Here is a 22,011-nt window from a genome sequence, read left to right as displayed (position 1 = left end):
TTATGACTCCAATGAACCTAACAAATATCTACTGAACATTTCACCCAAACACAAAAGAATATACCTTCTTCTCAGCACCTCATGGAATCTTCTCCAAAATTGACCATACACTCAGCCACAAAGCAAGTTTCAACAGATACAAAAAAAGTGAAATAATCCCCTGTATCTTATCAGACCACCATAGATTAAGTTGGATTTCAATAACAACAGAAAACCTACAGACTCATAGAAACTGAACAATTCTCTACTTAGTTATCATTGGGTCAAGAAAGAAACAAAGAAAGACATCAATTGAATGCCTAGAATTCAATGCAAATGAATGCACAACATCACCAAATTTATGGGACACAGTGAAAGCAGTGCTAAGAGAAAAGTTCATAGCATTAAGTGCCTTCATGAAGAATTTGGAGATATCTCATATTTAGCAACTTCAAACACCTGAAAGCTCTAGAACAAAAAGAAGCAGATACACCTAAGAGAAGTAGATGGCAGGAAATAATCAAACTGAAAGCTGAAATCAATAAAGTAGGAACTGAGAGAACAATACAAAGAATCAAGGAAACAATGAGTCGGTTCTTCTAGAAAAATCAACAAAATGGATAAACTGAAGGAAGTTTATGCTATGCTTATTGACAAGAATTCCTGTGTTAAAAAATCAAATGCCTGCTGGAAGTTTTAGATTCTGGTTACACAGAAGGAACTAGCACATAAGAAAAGTAAGTACCAAAGCAAAATCTACCTGATTGTCCCAATTGCTGGCACGACAGATCAAAAGGAAAACAAATCAATTAGAACACCTAGGCTAACTACCATTTTCCATCTTCTAACCTGAAGGAGAAAACAGGCATCCTTCCACAGGGGCACACACATACACTGTGCATACACCATACATATACACTACAGGGCTATCACATATACACGCATACACCACACATAATAAATGAATGAATGAATGAATAAATAAATAAATAAATAAATAAATACACATATACATAAACACTACATGTGCACCATATATAGACACCACAAGGACATCACATACATACCACACATACACTCCACAAAAACATCACACACACACACACACCATACATACACAACACAAGTGCACCATACATACATGTACCACATATACACAACACAACCTTAAGATACCAAGGCAGAAGAAGCTTGTTTAGTCATCCATTACCTTTCTTCTCTTTCCCACTCTCAGATGAATTTAATGACATTTCTAGGCTATGTCATGTCAAATATCAATACCTGCTTCTGCTCCCTCCACATCCTGGTAGTAAAACATGAGATGGCGGAGTCCTCCAGAAGGAAAAAGCTGATCGATTCTTTCAATCTGAAAAGAGGCAAGGTAACATTTTTGTTCTGAATTAGAAAATGCATTTAAATCAGTACTGATGGCATAACAAATCAGTTCGATGCCATCTTCTTATTCAAACAGTACAGTACCTAATGCCTCTCTTAGAGACGGGGCATTTTCCTAACATTAAAAAAAAATGTCTTGGTGTAGTAAGCAATTCAAAGAAGTAATTTTACTGATTATAGAAATAATTGCTACATATGTACATTTGACAAAGACTTAACTTTCAATTTTTGCTAATTCCCCAAAGCATTAAGCTGTTGAAGGCAGATATAAATATAAATGAATGTTTAATGTTTTGTAAGTTGCAAGTCAGAAAGAGAAAGCAAACCTTCAAAACATAGTTAACACACTGGAGATAATTAAAATTTATATGCAATGATCTTCTAAAGCAGCTTTGGGATCATAGATAGCTGCCAGCTATTACCTCAGAAGCCTCCTGGCACTTGGTCCCATCCATGTGGGCCAATGTACATCTGTCTGACACACGGCCTGATCCCAACAGAAGTACTTCTTGCAAGTAGTCTACAGCATGGGTTAGAATTCATATTCTAAGAGGAAGGGTAGTCTACAGCATAGGTTAGAATTCATATTCTAAAGAGGAAGGGTAAACTTGGAGATGGCTCCATCTGTAAAGCACTTGCCTCTGGAGCATGTGGATCTGAGTTTGGATCCCCAGAACTCTCTCACAAGAAGCCCATTACAGTGCTGGCAACCCCAGTGAGAGCCAGATTGAAGGTTTAGACAAAGAGATACTAGTAGGAAGCTTTGCAGCCTGCATGGTAAAGTCCTAGGCCAAAAAGGAACCTTGTCTCAAACAAAAGATGGATGGCACCTAAGCCAACATCTGAAGTTGTCCTCTGACCTCCACATTTTCACTGTGCATGGATACACCCTTGTCATGCACACACACACACACACACACACACACACACACACACACACTAGCAACTTAAAAGATGGTTTCTGTCCCTAACCTCAGGTCCCAAAGTGGCACAAGGGCTTGGCCTCATTTGCTATAAAGAGACACGAGCATCGTTATCAAACAGTAGAAATCAAATGATGACTTCAAGTGCCACTATTCCACCTGAAGAGCTGGGGAGTCCTCCATCTGTTCTGCTTGAGCCAATGAAGTCCCTGCACTTTAGGGTGGCACCTCTTCAATGGCACAGCCCAGGTTCTTGCCACGGGAAGGTGAGGACACAAAAGCTTCCTACCTGATTACCCTCAAGAAGAGCATCTTCCACTTCCGGTTTGTTCAGGTCCAAACAGGAAGCTACAATTGCAAAAAGATAGTCATGCCTCCCGTCCAGACGAGCCCTCTTGGCTTCCTTCTCTTCTTTCAGCCGTTGCTAAAAGAAAGGAATAAAAATGTTATATTGCAACTGCTATTTTTAAATGGTTCGTTTTACAACAATTTCACACAATTGTGGTTTTCGAGTCTTAGGGATCCGCATAACAACCAGATTAATGGTGCCAATTTTTATGTACTCTGCTCTATTTTTAGAAATAAATTTACTTATACAAATAAGTTGTGGCCATTGTTTTAAAATTGCACAATACAGACAAAGGAGAAGCGATAAAAAAGTCATCTGTTATTCATAAATTATTACTGTTAACATTTTGTTCTGTCTTTACAGGCTTATTTCCACATACATAAGAAAATTTAACAGATACACACAAAAAATGAGATTCCCGTTTTTTGTAAGCATTTTCCTTAGCCATGAAGTAATATTCCTATCTCTTATCTTAACCGTTTATAGATTTGTATCTGGTCTTGGATTTAATTTCTGACTACCACCACTCATGCTTTTGGTGGTCAGCTGTTAATTACAATGAGGAATGTTCAGTGTAACCAGGGTTTGCAGCTTCATGCTCATCCTTCCATACTCTTTGCTCACACAACATATACAAACATGTGCACATGTCTATGTTTATATCATGACCTAAAAATTATTCTTCATGCTTTTCTCCCTTAACAATGCATCAGGGTTACTTGAGTTTAAATACAGATTTTTCCAGAACTTGTATAATGGCTACAAAATATCAGATATGAGTATGCCATAATTTATTCAACTATTTTTGCAATTAGTATACATTCAGGTTCCAATCCATTCCTTAAATAAGGACATTACTTTTATGTCAATAAGTAGCTCCAAGAAGAAGAAAAGTTGTCCGTTTTGATCAACAATCATTTATTAAACTCCTCTATGTGTCAGTACTGCAGCAGTATACACTACCGGTAACCACAGAAAAGTGCATGGCCTGGCTGTCAGGTTTGTGCAGGAAATTAAATACCACAAGGTGGCATGAAGTTTAGGTGAACAGAAAATAGGGGGCCTATAGATCTTCAGAGGAGGAGGAAGAAGGGGCTCTCCCCATCCACAGTTGAAGAGAGAGAGAGAGAGAGAGAGAGAGAGAGAGAGAGAGAGAGAGAAGGATAATGGAAAAGCTTTCAGGAGAAGACAGCTTGAGTCTTGAGCTGACATCACTCTCTACAGTGTTGACATTTCTATACCTGCAAAGGTGAGAGGAATAAGAATAAGAAAGCACATCACCTTCTGGAAACAGACTAAGAAATATTGGAGAGAAGAAAGAAGTCACAAGATAAAATATTTTATTGGACACGTCAGAAGTTCAAACGTTATCTAGAGCCCATGGGGAATCACTTTGAGGGGAGATAGCTGTTAGAAAACCCTCTGCAGTATCAAAGCTCCACCATCCTGTCATCAGTGTGGAGAGTAGAATGTAAAGACACAACCTAGAGGCAAGCAAGAGGATGTCCATTATCCCAGTCTGTATCAGGACTATATCAGGAGGAGAGAACTGTGCACCAACGCCAATAGTGGGTTTTGAAAGCTGTGTTTGGGTGTATTAATACACAGGTGCAAGAGACAGATCAATCACTGGAAATGTATGTCTATCATTCAAGGCAAACTCATTACACACAGATAGAAAGAAAGACTCCCAATCCAACACAGCAGGCATTATAGGCCAAACCATCCTATGAGGTATCTCTCTATACCAATCAGGAGCCATCTGGTTCTCTACTTCAAAGATGCCAGAAGTTCTCCAGACACTGCCAAACATCTCCTGTGGGGCAAAATTACACCCCACTGAGAATTACCATAGACACAGAGACACATGTACACGGTCACAGATATGTGTAAAACATAAGATTACTGGCATAAAACCACAATAGAGATGTTATCTGTTGTGATTGTGAAAAATGGGACCTGTAAAACTAAATATCAATCAGGTAGGATTGCTCCGTGAGAAAAAGGATACCCTGTATAAGGTTGGCAAGTTGGTTCACATCTCTAGAATTCAAGAAAAGGGAACACTTACTCTGAAAACATGTCCTCTGACTTCCACATACATCCTGTGACATAGGCATACCCACATTCACATACATTCACACACACACACACACACACACACACACACACACACACACACACAGCACATCATTCACACACATCAAATCACACACGCATCAAATATACAACATATACATACGTATTTTTTTTAAAAAAGATGGAATGAGCGGCACTTTCATCCAGCATTGCAGCTATTCAATAAATGTGAATTATTAACTGTAGTGAATAACTACAGTTAAGACTATGGGTGCACATCTATTCATTCTTCAACTGAGGGGCATCTAGGTTTCTTCCAGGTTCTGGCTATTACAAATAATGCTGCCATGAACATAGTTAAACATATGTCCTTATTGTATGAATGTGGATTCTTTGGGTATATGCCCAATAGAGGAATTGCTGGATCTTGAGGTAGGCTGATTCCCATTTTCCTGTGTTACATTCACACACTGGAGTACTATTCAGCAGGAAAAAAAATGGAATCTTGAAATTCACAGGCAAATGAATGGACCTAGAAGAAACCATCCTGAATGAGGTAACCCAATCACAAAAAGAAAAACACAGTATGTACTCATTTTTGATTTTTAGACATAGAGCAAAGGATTACCAGTCTACAATCCACACTGCCAGAGGAGCTGGGAAACAAGGAGGACCCCCAGAGAAGATTGCATAGTCCCTTGAAGAAGGGGATCAGGACAAAAACCCCTGAGCAAAGTGTGGGGGGGAGGTGAGAAGGGAAGAAGGGGAGAGGGGAGGAGAACAAGAGGACTAAGACAGGGGAGGAATAGAGGAGGGCAAGAAAGGAGATGCCTTGATAGAGGGAGACAGTACAGGTTTAGAGAGAGGTCTGGCACAGGAAAAATGTTAGGGGATTCACAGGGATGACACCAACTAAGAAGCCAGGCAGTGGCGGAGAGGATGCCATTGATGCCCTTTCCCTGAAATGATATTGATGCCTACGTTGGTTACCATTTCTAGAGCCTTCATCCAGTAGCTGTTTGAAGCAGAAACAGGCACCCACAGCTAAGCACTGAACCATACTACTGGAATCCAGTTGTGGAGAGGGAGGAGGGATGAGCATAGGAGCCAAGACAAGGCTGGATAAACCTGCAGAAACAGTGGACCTGACCTTGTGAGAGCATGGAGACCCTAGACATAAAGCTGGGAAAACAGCATTGGATCGAACCAAGCCCTCTGAATGTGGGTGCCAGCTAGGAGGCCAAGACAGTCTATGGGACCTCTAACAGTAGAGCCAGTCTTTATCCCTAGAGCACAAATGGACTTTGGGAGCCCATTCCCTATGGAGGGATACTATTGCAGCCCAGATACAGCAAGGAGGGCCTAGGTCCTCCCCTGAATGATATGATGGACTTTGGAGGTCCCCTGTGGAGGGCCTCACTATGCCTGGGGAGGAGTTGGGGATGGGTTGGGGGGGCGGGAAACATGGGAGGATGGGAGGGCAAGTGAATGGGGGGAATGGATATGTAAATATGAGTAGTAATTAAAGAATTTAAAAAAAAATAAAAAAGACTGTGGGTGCAAATAAGATTTTCCAATAAAGGAGCTGGAGAGACGACTCCCCAGTTAAAAGCACTTGCTGCTCTTGCAGAGGACCTGAGTTTGATTACCAGAACCCACATGACAGCTCACAACCATCAGTAACTCCAGGTCCAGATCCACTGGCCTTTTCTGGCCTCTGGTGGCACCACGCACGCATGCAATACATCACATGCTCATACACAAAACACTCATACACATAAAATAAATAAATCTATTGGGACAAATACTTTCCAACAAAGATAATGGAGATGAAGAGACAAGGAAGTGAAAACCTCAGCTCAAGGAGGGGATGAAGTGCAAACAGAGATGGCAGAAAATGTGCAGTGATCTGGATGCAAGAGACAACATCATCCATCAACCTTATCCTGTGGCCAACAGCACTAGTGCCACAGATGGTTGCTCACACTAACTAGGATATCTGTGGGGATTTTGTTTGCAAGATGGCTGCAGCATCTCACAGCTGTTTTGCAAAAGTGAGATGGTAAAATTTCCCAGGCCAGCCATTAGATAACTTCAGCTTTTGCCTTGCATTTTAGCCAAGGTCATGAGCCACAGAGTGGTGCAGCTGAGTCCAGTCACAGAACCAAGAGAGATGACTGTTACTGCTTCAGGCTCTTAAGCTTTCATGTGGCTTTCAGTGTATCAGTGGGTCATACCGTGATGCTGTTAGAAAAAAATTTCACTGGATAGACAAAAAACCAATGAACGAATGCTTGAGAAAGGGGTGGTTGGTGGTGGTGGTGGGGAACACGTTAATATGGGCTATTCTTTCTAGAAACTTTACTGTAATGGAAAAAGGACATTGTATTAGTTGAGAAGAATTTAGAAAGAACTTTTTAAGATATGAAAGATTGACAAGAAAGTAAAAGTGAAAGTGCTGAAGATTTCAGGATGTTGGAAGATAGTGAGGCAGGGAGGAGGTGTACACCTGCATCCTAGCAGTCTGTAGAGAAGAAGGCACAAAACGCCAAGATTGAGCCCATCCTGGAAGACATAGATCTGAAAGAGAGGAGGAAGGTTGTCAGAGAGCACAGAGAGGGAGGCTGGCTGGTCACTGCCAATCCTCTGTCTTTGGCACTTATTTCTCTTATCCTGCAGGACTGACCAGAGACAGCTTGATGAGAAGAGTACAGATTGTAGTTTAAAAAAATAAATAAAATAAGCAGTCTACCAATTTTCTTGCTGTTTCTCTAAAAAGGTCTTGACATAAAGTACACACTCCATGAACATCAAATAGGAGACCATGTGAGTGGATTTTCAAATGTCACTAAAATCAGGAAGATGCCATTTTTCCTAACTACTTTCCAGCTTCCTGGCATGGAGAAACAAAACACTTTTCTCAAAGTGATCTCTCAGAGTTTGTAGTAAATGTTTTTAAAAGCTTGAGAGCTTGGAGGTCAAACAGCAACAAACATCCACAGATGCACAGAAGCCAAATAAGAAATAAAAGGGACCGAGGCAGAGGACTCAAGATTCAGTACAACTGAAGGCTTGCAAAGAAGGCAAGATCCTGAATAACATTCAACCATGGCAATACATCACTCCATGACCTGATTTTACAACATTCCAAAGAGGGGGAAATACGGAGAAAAGAGAGCTTGGTCTCTAAAACAGAACACTATTCTAATTTACCTAACTATCACAGAATGGAAAACTTCCAAAGAAGTTTTGTGTATACAAAGAAAGTGGTCAGCATGTTTTAAAGTAAAAGTTTTCACAGGTTATTTTTAAGTATGTTCATTTCCTAAAGACAAGCACTATGAAGTCAACCCTGGCATTGTGGAGATGAAAGCTTTCCAGTCTTGATTTTCACTTCCTTACATAAAATACATCCTGGAGCAATGAGAGCTTTTTGTTCTGTTTTGTTTTTACTACTATGATATAATCTATAATATTAGGCAAATACTCAACAATCTGATCAGTACACTGTCAGGCAACAAAGTTTATCTGCCCCTTTCTGGCTATTCAGAGACCACAGCAACAAGATGACCAGCTGTCTAGATTTGATGCTTCCTGATGGACACTTAGAGGGTGAAGTCAGAATGTGATTAAGAAAGCAAGAAGTGTGTGGGAGGTGGTACACCTCTATAGTCCCAGCACTTGGGAAGCAGAGAATCATGAGTTTGAGACCCTCCTGAGCTTCATGTCAAGTTCAAGACCAGATGACTACTGGGGTGTGGTTGAATGAGAATGGCCACCATAGGTTCATATGTCTGAAAGTTTGTCCCCAGTTGGTGGAACTGTTTGGGAAAGGTTGGGAGGTGTGGCCTTGTTGGAGGGCATGTGCCACTACAAAGATGGGCTTTGAGCTTTCAAAAGCCCACATCATTCCCAGTCAGCTCTCTGCCCCATGCTTGTGGATGAAACATGAGCCCTCAGCTTCTGCTTCAGCACCATGCCTGCCTGTCATGGACTCACCATCTAAACTGTGAGCCTCCAATAAACTCTTTCTTATATAAATTGGCTTAGTCACAGTGTCCTATTCCAGCAATAGAAAGGTAGCTAAAGCAGCTACACAGTGAGACCCTGTCTCCAAAAACAAATGGAAACAACCATGTGATAGTTAATCTTGATTGTCAGTTTTATGACATCATCCTGGAAACATACCTTTGAACACATCTGTGAGGGATTTTCTAGATTAGGTTAACTGAGATGGGAAGAACATCCCTAATTATAGGTTTCACTATCCCACCGGCTGGGATCCTTGACTGAATAAATAAAACATGGAAAGGCAGATAAACCTTCACAGTCATTTCTCTCCGCTTCCTGACTACAGATACAAAGTGGCCAGCCGTCTCATGCTTTGGCCACCACATCTTCTCTGCCATGATGAATGGTACCCTGAAACTGTGGGCCAAAATAGACCCTTCCTTAAATTGCTTTTGTTGGATATTTTGTCACAGAAGAATAACAGATATACTGTGTGATGAATTTTTTCTCTACCTGCTGAGAATAAATCTTCACAGCCTCACATGCTACTTCTTTGCCACTGTGAGCAACTGAGAGGGATTTCTTAAAGCACCCCCTTACAGTTGTTTTACACTGAATAATCAATCCCCAACCTAAGGGACAGGGAAGGTAGACAGGAACGATTTAATATCCAAGGAAATCTGGATGGTGTTAAGACATTTGTGCTGAGATTTGTTGCAGATGCCTTGGGATGGGAGGGTGGTTAATGCACTTGCCTACATTAAGTGAGTGATACTTCTCGGGTGAGGCAACCCTTTGCACATTGAAAAGCTGGTGTCAGACAGGGTCATGTATAGTGGGAAATTTCTGACACCAGATATAGTGGAAAATTACCAATACAGAGCCAAGTAGAAATATAAGGGTATTTAATAGGGAAAAGCCTTACTTACAGAGCAACCTAGCCAGCCGGCGTGGCAGCGGTCTATATGCAAGACGAAGTCATGGGTTCTAATCCAAGTTCCTCCACCAATTGCAACCCCTCCAGTCTGTCATTTAACCTTTCTGGTCTGCAATCACCTGGACTCCAAAATCCCAGGACAGGATGATGTAACAGCGAAGCTTCATTCCTCCTGTCTCGTGTAGACTATTTCTCAGTGGCCTCAAACTTAATACAGCCCACAATCCTGAGACTTTAAAATACAGATCAGGGTGAAGTTCCCAGTGCTGTGCACTTTTTCAAAACCATTTTATCAAAACCACTCTGCCCATTTGGCTGTTTTAAGTCCTAATTGTTTTGCCTTGAACTGTGTAGCATGGTTCATGTCTGCATCTACACATACAAACGCAGTGAACTGCATATGCTTAATCTTCTATTGCTTCTATCAGGGAGACAAAAAATGATGGAGACAAAAGTCCTTATATGATGTAGATCACCAGATCAACCAGTATATGGATTAGAAGGGTATGATCAAGGATTTTACTCCAAGTAACAAAATTTAGGGGAAACAGAACTTTCATTAGTGATTGTTCCATTACATAAATGTTTAAGCTTTCTCTCCCATTAACATTACCTTTCATCAGGTTTGCCTCTGACACAGATGCACCACACTGACCCCACTAACACCCAGCAGAAGTGGGAGAAGTATGGAACTATGAAGCTGAGAGTCCCTTTATGACTGAGCAGGGACACTCTTTTCCAGAGCATTCCTGAAGGACACATTTTTGAGTTCACCCTGCTTGCACAGCTACCTAGACTTCTGCTTCACACTGCATGCTATAGTGATACCAAAAACACCCTTCAAATCAGACACACCTACTCCACACAAGAGACTTGAGACCATTTACAACTTCCCTCACTCATAGTGGCAGGCTAGGAGTCAAGCGGTAGAGTCAATGGGACAAGCTGAATCACAGAGTGTCAAAGGGAAACTAAGACCATTGAATCCACTCTATAGACCTTTTCTTTAAATTGGTAGTTAAGGATTATTCTAGGGTGTTCTAGAAGGATACCCAGAGACTGTGTGCAAGTCATGTAGGGAGCTGTGGGCAAAGACTAGTACTTATACTCTGAATTATTTACTGACATGTTGGGACTGTCGCCCAGCTTTCTTGTCACACATCCAGCTCTATCATTCTACCCTGGAGTCTCACAGTAACGAGGAACTCCCTCATCCTCCATCTCTAAAATCCTGGGAGCTGAGTTCTTTGCTCATGTATACAAGAAACTCCATGCTTTCTTGCCTCCCAGGCATTTCTCTTCCTTGCTGCTGCTCCCAGTGGAAAGATGAACTTTTATCTACATTGCATTTTGTACATCATGATCAGCCACTATTTTTACATGAGGAAGTGATTGTGCAAAAGAATTAATTCAATAAAAACGATGGATAGATAGATAGATAGATAGATAGATAGATAGATAGATAGATAGATAGATGATAGATGGATAGGTAGATACATAGGTACATACACTGATGATAGAGATAGATAGATAGATAGATAGATGATAGATGGGTAGGTAGATGATAAACAGATAATAAATAATAGATATCTTTGTTAAAGATTAGCCTGTTGATGATTAGCCTTTTACTTGTCTAAGTCTAACACAGTTCCACTTTAATGAAATCCAGTTATATATATTTTTAAGTGAACACATTCCTACTTGTTTGATATGGATGTTTTATTCTTTTATGCCCATGTACAGGATATTACAGCACAGTTGCTATGCAACTTAGGTGTCATATACTAGAGATTAAAGTTGCCACCTGAGATAACTGTAAACAATATGGAGTCTGTGAATTGTTTTCAAGCTCCTTATTTTAAATAACCAAAGTAAATACCCTGGTGATTGATTTTGATTTAGCTGCCCATATCCATCTCAAGCCTGTAGATAGCTAATCACTTGATAAAGACATTGAGCTAACAGGGCCAAGGACATGGGTCTGGCCAGGCCACTTCACTTTGCTTTATTCCAGTTTCCCCAGCTTGATGAAGCAAGACAATCTGTGACCTTCTGCCCATGGGAATTTGTGAGAGGTGCCTATCCAGATGAAATGGCAGGGTACTGACAGAATATGTATTTCTTTTCTTTTTCTAGATGGACCCAAACGACCCACCAGGCTTAGCTTATCTACCTGCCACAAACAAACCTGATCCTTCTCATCTATCTCCTGAGCAGTGAGGTGAAACAAATCCCAGCTGAAAACTGACATTACTGCAAGGGCACCAACCAGTGTGCAAAGGGTGGTTTTGTTTTGGTTTGTGTGACACCCTCAATAATCAGAACAGTGTCTGGCACACAAAAAGAGCCTCAAGTAACATTGCAGGGCCACTCAAAAACGATATGCTAGAGCATTGGTTCTCAACCTGTGGGTCATGACCCCTTAGGGGGTAGCATTTAAGACAACCTGCATATCAGATATTTACATTATGATTCATGACAGTAACAAAATTACAGTTATGAAGCAGCAACGAAATAATGTTAGGGTTGGGGGTCACCACAACATGAGGTCATAGTATTAGGAAGGTTGAGAACCACTGCTCTAGAGTTTGGTGATTTTTGAGAAGAGGAAGTGGACACAAAGTCCCACCCTAAACAAGAGCCTATTTGCAATTGATACCTGCTGGGACAAGGAACATCAATTATCTCCAATAGAATGTTACTAGATATATGAACCACACTGCAGAGTGGGACCCGAAAAAAACCACAAGTCTTTCAAAGTAATCCATAAAGACTGGAAAGGTCACTCTCCCTTCTGTCTTCTTCCTTGGAGAACTTTATTCTCAAGGGTCCCAACCCATATCCTATCTCCAAGGGAAAGAAAAGATACACAGAGAAGCCAAAGGGAGCTGAGAAAGTCAAGCCTTCCTGAGTTTTCGCACTCATGAGCTCACACTCTTTTTGTCCAGGTGATCATATTTCCACCTGACTGTCTACAAAAAGAGAAAGTTCCCCTGGGTCCTTGACTCTTTATTTCTGAAGGCTTCTGCATCATGCAAAACTTTGATTAAATAACTGCTTCGATTTCCTCTTGTTAATCTGTCTTTGTTATAGTCGGTGACACTGACCTTTAAAAGAAAAGGTACCACACCGTTCTGCCCCGTGATATGTAATCAATGGATAAATTAACCAGGCGATTTACTTTACAAGTCACTTCCAAGTAAGGGATTGAACCAATTATTTCAGATCAATGTGGTTCCGTGATTGGAGACCAGGATTCAGTCAGTAGACTCGAGTTTGACTGATGCTGATGAGACCCAAGTAAAAATTATCCCCTGAAATGATGCTATGTGTGGATAACTAGCCTGACTGAACCAAGTTCCTGTTTAAGTGTACTGAATTATAGACACTGAGGGACGTAGATCTCTTCCTCACTGCAGCCACCCTCTTTGTCTTCCAGAGTTTTCCTTTTAACCCAAGGGGCCCACTCCCCCAGCTCTGCAAGATTTGTCCCAACCCATCCTATCCTGCTCTTTAATTGGCTGAGAAAACCAATTGTAAAAACTCTTTCAGCTGCTTTCACGTCTTCCCTTTGCTTATTATGCTTTCCTTTTACTTCTCCAAGTGAAGGGCTACAGCTACCAAGAAGTCAGGGCTGCTCCTTCATGAATGAGAACTCTCCAGCAAAGTGGCCTCCCGCAGAGAAAGGACTTCCCCACAGTCTAATCCCACTCACAGCGGGTGCCTGGTGAATCCCTCTTTTATTCAGCACAACTGCACTTCTCCATCTCAGAAACGGCACTCAGACAGAGAAGGTGCCATCCAGTCTGTGTCCAAGAGTGTGCATTGAAATTTCCACTATTTCACTCGAGTTTCAAGGGGCCCTTAATCTCATTCACCAGTTCCCTTTTCTATCATTCTTTTCAGGCAAAGTGAAAGATTCTCTTTTTTTTTTTGAAGGAAGTATACTAAAGATAGATTTTATAATCACACACATACACACACACACACACACACTCACACACACACAAACACACACACACACACACACACACACACACACACACACACACACACACAGAGGGTTAAGAGAGAAATGTTCAGAAAGGCATACCCTAGAGCAATGGGGGTGGCTTTCCCCAAGAGACAGTCACACTTCCCATGCCATACATAGGATTCATATAGATTTCAAAGCTATTACCTTCTAATGGTGGCAAAGGAACCTATGTGAGATCACAGGATGACACCTAGGACACCCAACAGGAACAAAATTGATGAGGTGAACTCCAGCTCACAGGAAGGCTGGAAGCTAGGAGATCTTCACTCTCAACAGAATTAACAGTCTCATTCACGTTCCCCAGAAATCCTGTATCATTGCCATTTTAACATAATTTATCTCTGTCTGAACATAATATTATCTCTGCATCAGTAGCCCTTACAAAAAATGTGATATCTCTGTATTATTCAGTTTAAGTGAATTTCCCCAAACCAACTTCAAGCCAGCTATGGGATATTACCATCACCAAACCCTCTCCCCACCCCAACACCCAGATAAGCCTCTCTGCCAACGGAGCAATCCAAATCAGACCAAATCATCCCAAATTAGAAAAAGCCCAGGTTTGATGGATAAAATGCTCCTGAATAATTTTCTGCACCTCCTGCCTCCCACCCCTGCCCCCCAAACCAGAAGAAACGGGGAAAAGAGACTGAAAAGCCACTTGTCTGTTTTCTGGGAAGCACTTAAAATACCTTGTGGGAGTGATCTTGCGTATCTCTGGGGAGGAGCCCTGCTTGGTGACTCTGTGGGTTGGGGCAGGGTTTGGGGAGATAGAGATGTGGAGAGAGATTGAGGTGGAGCTTCCACCAGAGCACTGATAAGTCTTTGGGTATATGGATGCCAGAGGCTGGGGTGGAGCTTCCAGCAGAACACATCCTCCCAACTCATCTCCTCAACTCTTGTTTGTTTGTTTGTTTTGTTTTTCTGAGACAGGGTTTCTCTGTGGCTTTGGAGGCTGTCCTGGCACTCACTCTTGTAGACCAGGCTGGTCTCGAACTCACAGAGATCCGCCTGCCTCTTCCTTCCGAGTGCTGGGATTAAAGGCGTGTGCCACCCACCACCTTCAAGTACCAACTCAACTCTTTTTAAGGCAGGCAGTGGAGCTCACTATGTAGCGCTGTCTGGCTTCCAACTCACTATATAGATCAGAAATCTGCCTCCCTCTGCCTTCCCAATGCTGGAAGTTAAAGAAGCATTCACCACCACACCCACCCAGCCAAAGGGAAGCCAGAGTTATAGATTTTAATGGCATGGGGTCTAGGAACCCCACCTGAGTACATCAGAGGAACAATGTGCACTTTTAAACACTGAGTCATCTCTCCATCCCTCCTCTGGACACCTACAATCTGCTTTCTGAACACCAAATCTGTGGATGTAAAAGATTTAGTGAGCTTTCAATTTTACCTTCCCCAACTCCAACAGTGGTTTTACTCCAAAATCAGAAATACCGCTCTTACAGAATTCTTCTCTTATAGACTTTCTCCTGGCAGCTGGGGTCATTAATTCAGGTGGCTCTGATCCAAGTACTTAAAATATATATGTCAGCATTCACATTCTATGTGACGCCAGGGTAAAATTTCCAAACTTCTCTCATTCATAAAATAAATCATTGTGCTTAAAGCCAACTATCCTCCAGCGTCACCTGGAACTTCTGGTGTCTGTACCTCCTGCCACCAGGAAGCCTGCCTTGCTTGTCCAGAAGTGGAGCTAGTTCTCAAGATTCTGCCAAGCCTATTGAGCTTTAGTCATTCTCTGGGGGGACGGTGATTGATTGGCGCTGCCAGGTTATTGCTTGAATAGCAGCTTATAATAGAAGGTCCAAGGGCAGAAACTGTGCCTGTCCCTCTAATTCTCAGCCTCTCTTTTTCTGCTTCCTGGAATTGTAGGAAACAAAAAAGTGAATAACAGAATAACGTCAGCTTTAATTTCTGTGAGGTCTGGAGAGCCCTTACTTAGTGTATCCTGGAGCACAGTGTTTGGCATAAGGTGGGCATGTAAGTGACAGCTGTGAAATCAACGGAGTCTGACTTGTTCTCTAGAGTCTACTGTTTCTTAGGTCGTTACAGTGTGGCATCTTTGGGGCTAACCCTCCCAGACCCAAGGATAGATACTCTCTTGCCCATTAGTAAGCAATAGCCACCCCTTCCCCCACTCTCCTGATAAATCCTCAAGCCATTTGCTTTCCTTGGTGACAAGGAAAGCATTTTAACCTGCTCAATGTGAAATGTGTTCACCCAGTCAAACAAGTCTAGGCTTGACGAACAAAGGACGCTGCTGGCTTGGCTATAGTGCAGGGGGTGACAATGCTGACAGCCTTTCAGCTTTGCCAGGTGTCAGGCACTTAGGTTCTTTCTGTCTGGGCCTCCACTACACATCACACTGAAAACACAGTTGGCCTCCTGCAGAGGATCTCAGTGGGAGACATTAAGCCTCCCCAGGGGAGCACTGCACTCTCTCCCCTCCCAGCCTCTACCCACAAGAATCCCCGTGGAGACAGCCATTAGGAGCCATCTGAAATCCTACCTGCAACAGCATTGTCTAGCATGAATGCATGCAAAACTACCAGCAGGTCTGTCTGTCTGCAGCTTGGCGATAACAACTGCATCTAAAATCTTCCTCACAGATAGATGAACTCAACAGTCAATGTGACTGCCATATGTCTTTCTAGTTGTACTTTTTCTTTGAAGTTAACAAGATCAAACTACAAAATTATGTATTTTGGGTTCATTTTAGGGGGAAAAAATGAGTCATCAGGTTTGTAACTCATGTCCTTTGGAAATAAATATTAAGCATTTTTTCAATCTATGGAAAAAAAGAAGGCAGATATATCTGGACCAAGGTTTTGCTAATAACTGAGTGAATATATACAGGGTTATTTCAAATATTTTTTATTGAAAAGCATTTGAGTTTATTATATAAGAAAAGGAGGGGCTGGAGAGATAGCTCAGTGGTTAAGAGTACTGACTGGTTTTTCAGAGGACCTGGGTTCAACTCCAGCAACCACACAGCTACTCACAACTATCTGTCAATCCAGTTCCAGGAAACCTGGTGCCCTGCTGGGTGGTGGTGGTGGTGGCAGATGCCTTTAATCCCACTACTTGGGAGGCAGAGGCAGGTGGATCTCTGTGAGTTCCAGGACAGCCTGGTCTACAGAGTAAGTTCCAGGACAGTCAAGGCCACACACAGAAAACCCTGTCTCAAAAAAAAAAGACAGACAAGAAGGAAGGAAGGAAGGAAGAAGGAAAGAAAGAAAGAAAGAAAGAAAGAAAGAAAGAAAGAAAGAAAGGGAAGAGATGGCCTGTCTTTCCATGTCTGTAGAATTTTTTATTTAAATTAAAAAACAATCTTATTTTACATATCAATCCCAGTTCCCTCTCCCTTCCATACTCCCATTCCCCCGACCATAGAATTTTTACATCTTGATGCTGCTGGCATGGATACACATGGACAAAACCAATTAGCATATCATTGTAACCTAATTATACTACATCATCAGCATAGTGCAAGTTCCAGACCAAGGTTAAACAAACCCATCTGTAGCTGTTATCTTAAATGTTAGGCTTTTATCCATTGAGTATTTCAGCTCAAAAAATTATGACTCAATAATTATCATATCAGTCAGCATATAGACAATGTACACTTATATAATATACTGCAGTATCATTAAGATAATTCCGTTCCCATCACACCTCAGAGGGGTGACTATAGCCAGCACTTAAGAAACACAAATGAAACTTCCCCAAAAGATTTATTCTCAAGAGGCAGCGCATGTTGAAGGAGAATTTAGTTCATTAAAGATATCTAAAGATTTACATTTTACTACAACGTCTTAGATGTGGTAGAGGGGACAAGAAAATTTTTCAGAAATGAGAGAAGAGCAGCTCACTCTATTACCTCACAACCATTATCAGCATTGTGTCCCAAGGTCTATAGTAACAAAAGGTTTTTAGAAATCAGAGGCCTCTAAAGAAATGGTATGCAAGTAATGATAGGCTGGGTGGAGGCCTTATTCTAAATCAAAACATCTCACAGTCCCTCAAATTCACAGTTTTTGCCTATTAAAATTAAAATTTATTTCTGGGGATGCAGCTTAGTTGTACCCAGTATACACACAGCCCCATATTCAATCTTCAGCACAATATAAACCTCATGTGGTGGCTGGCACTCAGAAGGTGGAGGCTTAAGATCAGGAGTTCAAGGTCATGCTCTTGACTACATAGGGAGTTCAAGACCAGCTTTGGCCAGAGACCCAGCCTCATATAAAAACTAAACCACAAAGTTGGTGAGATGGCTCAGCAGGTAGGATGAAAGAGATCTGAGACAAAATCTCAGGGGTGGGTGGCCAGTGTTGAAGGGATCGAAAAACACAGGATTCCCACCCCTAATCTTTTCATAGCTACACAACCGGCTAGATGGCTTCATCAGGGTTGTTCCTGAGTTCTCTTGTAATTGTTGACTTAATCTTTGTGATTTACTGTTTTATACCCCCATTTGAGTGCCTGCCCCACACTCTCTGCTCCACTTATCAGTGCCTGAAACAGGCACACTATGGATGCTTGGAAGCTCAGTTCAGTTTAAGCAACCATTGGCAGAACAAACAGGCCTCTGGCCAGCTGTGGAGCATCCATGGCTTGTTAGCAGTTCTGAAGGCAGTAACCTAGGTTACTCTGTCTAGCTGCTTCAAGATGAACATTGTAACAAGTTCACCTTTCTGTCACTCTGGGCTAGGTCTGTCCATGACTACTTGAAGGGAGACCCCTTCCATGAGTACCTGTACATAAAGAGCCTTGACCAAGTCAGGCAAGAAGCAATAGAGTAATGTTGGAAGGGAAGTCTTTGGGACAATGCCTAGTAGTGGAAGGTGCAAAGCTCTGATATGCAGCCACTGAGAAGGGCCCTGTGTAGTGAAGCTGATTCTTATTCCTCCATCTCCTTGTCCATGATCTCATTTCCAAAAACATTAGACTTGGCGGGGGGGGGGGGGGGGGTAAAAAATCCTAACAATATTGTGTCCAAAATCTGCCTTATCCGTATCTAAAAACCAGCAAAAGTTCACGTGCCTTAAGGAATATACAGTGCCCAAACCATGAGCAAACATATTTTTGATCACAGAGAGGCATCTTCCCTAAAGATTACTTGTAAATTTCTACACATAGTTACACTCAGGCAGAAAAGTACAGTAAGTCAAAAGGTACAATTGTTCCACAAGTGAAATATCAATGCATGTACTGTGCCAAAAAATTAGTGAGCAAACAGGTTTTTCATAGATTCGCCTATGCATAACTTTGAAATTTTTTTGGACCTGGTATTAGAGGTGCTCAAACCACAGTCACCAGCTCTTACCGTTAGAACTCGGCTGACACTCTGTTTCCAGAGTTGTCTCCTGCCGATCCTAAACATTCCAGCAGTCAGTCTTCTTTATGCTGTGGCCCAGAGTCAGATCTTCCAGAATGGTCTTCTAACTCTGAAGAGGCATATTCACCCTCCGATGGAATTTCAGAAGGAAAGACTCCATGAGGACCACAGTGTCGCTATCCTGTTTCTCATGCCTGTGACTGACTCTCCATAGTCACAGAACTGTGGAAAGAAGCTCATCCACTTGTGCAATTCAAATTTTCCTCCCAGAGTCTCTGCCTTTGGGCCTTTCCTTGCTTCTGAGGTCCCAGGTTGTTAGGGAATGCTGTTTCCATGCTGTGCAGCATAAGCACGCCTCTTAATCATGTTTAGCAACCAGAAGCAATCTAATTGTTCGGTTGCAACCACAACTTCCAATGCTCCTACACACTGCCCAACAATAAGCTAGAGTCAATAAAGAAGTTTAAATTATTTCTTTGAACAATGAGAAACCTTAAACCAGATCAGAACAGAAGGCGGACAAGTCAGAGCTCTGGATATATTGCTCAAGTTAAGAAATTCAGTCTTACTTTGTCTAAAAAACTTTGTGTGCACAATTAACTGCCAGCATTGTGACTAATTGTGACTAATTGCTTGCTAGGCTAATTGTGACCCAAAGGAGCCATTTTCTCTCCCATAAAGAACAAGCAGCCTATTTCATTTGCAAATGGAAAATGGGGTCCATAAATTACTCCTGTTCACATGGCCGCCCATGCGTGGAAAGCAAAGCAATGCATTCCATGAGACTAAACATCTAGATCTTCCTCACTGTGCAGATAGGATGGGAAAACACATCCAGGCACTTTGAGAAATCTCTCACCTATGATTGCTCCCATCAAGGTGCATAAAAGAAAGAATATTTGGGGTCAGTGTTATTGAATCTGGGTATTGTCCTTGGGATTTAAAGTCCAGAATTAAAATCCTCTAAGGTCATTCAAAGATTAGTAGGAAATTGAGGACAATCCTGCTATTCAGCAGGAGACAAGTTTGATATCAGTAGAGGGCAGTCACCTAGCTAATATCCAAAGCAGTGTTAATATGGACACAACATTTGAAGCTGAATATCATTTGGGAAGCAGATAAGAAAGTCACATAAAGTTATAAGGGTATGCACAAAAGAGCTTTCTGTTTTCCCTCTGAGCTCAATGTTTGAGTCTGAAAATGGCAGTAGACACAGTGACGAGGGAGAAGACGCGCAGAGTGTTGCACATGCTGGGAACCACACAGGTGCCCAGCAGTTCAGTGAGATTTAGAAGTGCACATCTGTTCTTAGGGGAGAAAGAAGTATTGGGCAATTTTAGCAGAAGCGTAAATTATTTTTAGAGGAAATGAATGGACTCAAAGAATAGGCGATGCCTTGGGGTAACGCTCCTATGGGTTCCAGGTGTAGTTGTCATCCATCCTTCCTGCCATACGCATCAATCTCCTCTTTCTGCTGGGATAGCCGGGGAAGACATTTGCAGCAAATAGTATCTGCTGGAGCATGAGCGCTTCAAGATAGATAAAGGAACTGGGAGAGAGGCCTCACTGAATGTGCTGCTCTCCGTGTGCTCTTACTTTAAACCATAAAGCTATATGGTGTGTGTGGGGGTATCTTCTTCTGAGCCAACATTGTCTGTGAATACATTTGGGGGAGGTTGCAGACTTAATACAGAGACTTGTGCAAACTACACACAAACTGTGCCTGAGTTATACCAGCCCCAAGGTATTTTTTTAATCAACCTCAGTGTTGATAAGTAGCTATTTAGTGCTACAATTATGAATCATGGCCACAGGTCACAGAAGACACCCAAGCACAAGGCAGGGTAGTGTGATCTTCCCTGCTTAGTAGTTCAGATTGGTCCCAAGACCCCTGTCAACATATGACCCTCGGGAGAGATATAAGGCTCCATTAAGCAAGGCTCATCATTCACTAGTTTTATTAAATCAGTGCTACTTCCATGGTATACGAGGTGCCACCCTTATTTCAGCAACAGCCATTTACAATGTGATCTCCTGGGGGTCATTACTTCCTAGGGAAATTTCCACACGTGACTAATGGCATTTATTTTGTGTTTGGCATACATACCTACGACTCTCCTGAGGTTTCACGGCAAAGTTCAGAGTCTTCAGTCTCTGTAGCTCAATTTCAACCTCTTTGAGCTAAGTAGAGAAGGGCTCTGGTGTCTTAAGGGATCCTCTTGAGGGTCCCTGAACCCAAATGAGACTCCCTTAAGCAAAACAAACAGCAAATATATAACCAACTTACCTACTCTCAAGGCCTGAAAAAATATTCTATTTCTGTGGTAATCAGAAAAGAGTTATCAAACATTTGCCAGTAGCAAAGTCAAGAATGTTCTTTCACAATTACATTCTACCAGCAAAATATGGAAATGCACCTTGCTGGCTGAAATGGTTAGCCATACACAAATCCTACACAAGGAATGATGGGAAAACAAAAATGGCCAACGGGCTATACACAGGCAGAGGACATTATCAGGAAATCCAAGTACCTTCAGAAAATGTGTGACATTTCACATTTATTCATTCACTCATCAACCAATGTTCATGTGTGCTTTTCATGGGGCCCAACTATGGTGGTTTGAAAGAAAACGCCCACCGAAGGAAGCAGAACTATTGGGAGGTAAGGCTTTGTTAAAGTAGATATGACCTTGTTGGAGGAAGTGTGTCACTGTGGAGGCAGGATTTGAGATTTCATATATGCTTAAGCCACACCAGGTATTTTAGTTCACTTCCTGCTGCCTGCAGATTAAAGATGTAGAACTCTCAGCTCCTTCTCCAGAACCATGTCTGCCTGCATGCCACCATGTCCTACAATGATTATTATGGACTAAACCTCTGAAACTGTAAGCCACATCAATTAAATGTTTTCCTTTGTAAGAGTTGCCATGGTCATGGTGTCTCTTCA

General features: G+C 41.9%; 1 protein-coding gene across 1 annotated transcript in view; it reads right to left on the bottom strand.

Annotated features, from left to right (window-relative positions):
• Dnah5 (dynein axonemal heavy chain 5) overlaps positions 1 to 19,558 on the bottom strand; it is a 214,012-nt gene extending 194,454 nt beyond the window's left edge. Inside the window, exons 1-3 of the mRNA XM_027400064.2 lie at positions 19,053 to 19,558; positions 2,587 to 2,721; positions 1,261 to 1,345 (exon numbers count right to left, since the gene is read on the bottom strand). Coding sequence (XP_027255865.1) covers positions 1,261 to 1,345; positions 2,587 to 2,721; positions 19,053 to 19,109 — 277 coding nt within the window. The 5' untranslated portion in view covers positions 19,110 to 19,558. The remainder of the gene's footprint in view (positions 1 to 1,260; positions 1,346 to 2,586; positions 2,722 to 19,052) is intronic.
• Between the last annotated feature and the right edge of the window lie 2,453 nt (positions 19,559 to 22,011).

This window comes from Cricetulus griseus, chromosome 2 (genome assembly GCF_003668045.3).
Source record: "Cricetulus griseus strain 17A/GY chromosome 2, alternate assembly CriGri-PICRH-1.0, whole genome shotgun sequence".
NCBI classification, from domain to species: domain Eukaryota; kingdom Metazoa; phylum Chordata; class Mammalia; order Rodentia; family Cricetidae; genus Cricetulus; species Cricetulus griseus.
Note: the sequence above shows the minus strand (reverse complement) of the source record. Positions and strands in the feature narration are given on the sequence as shown.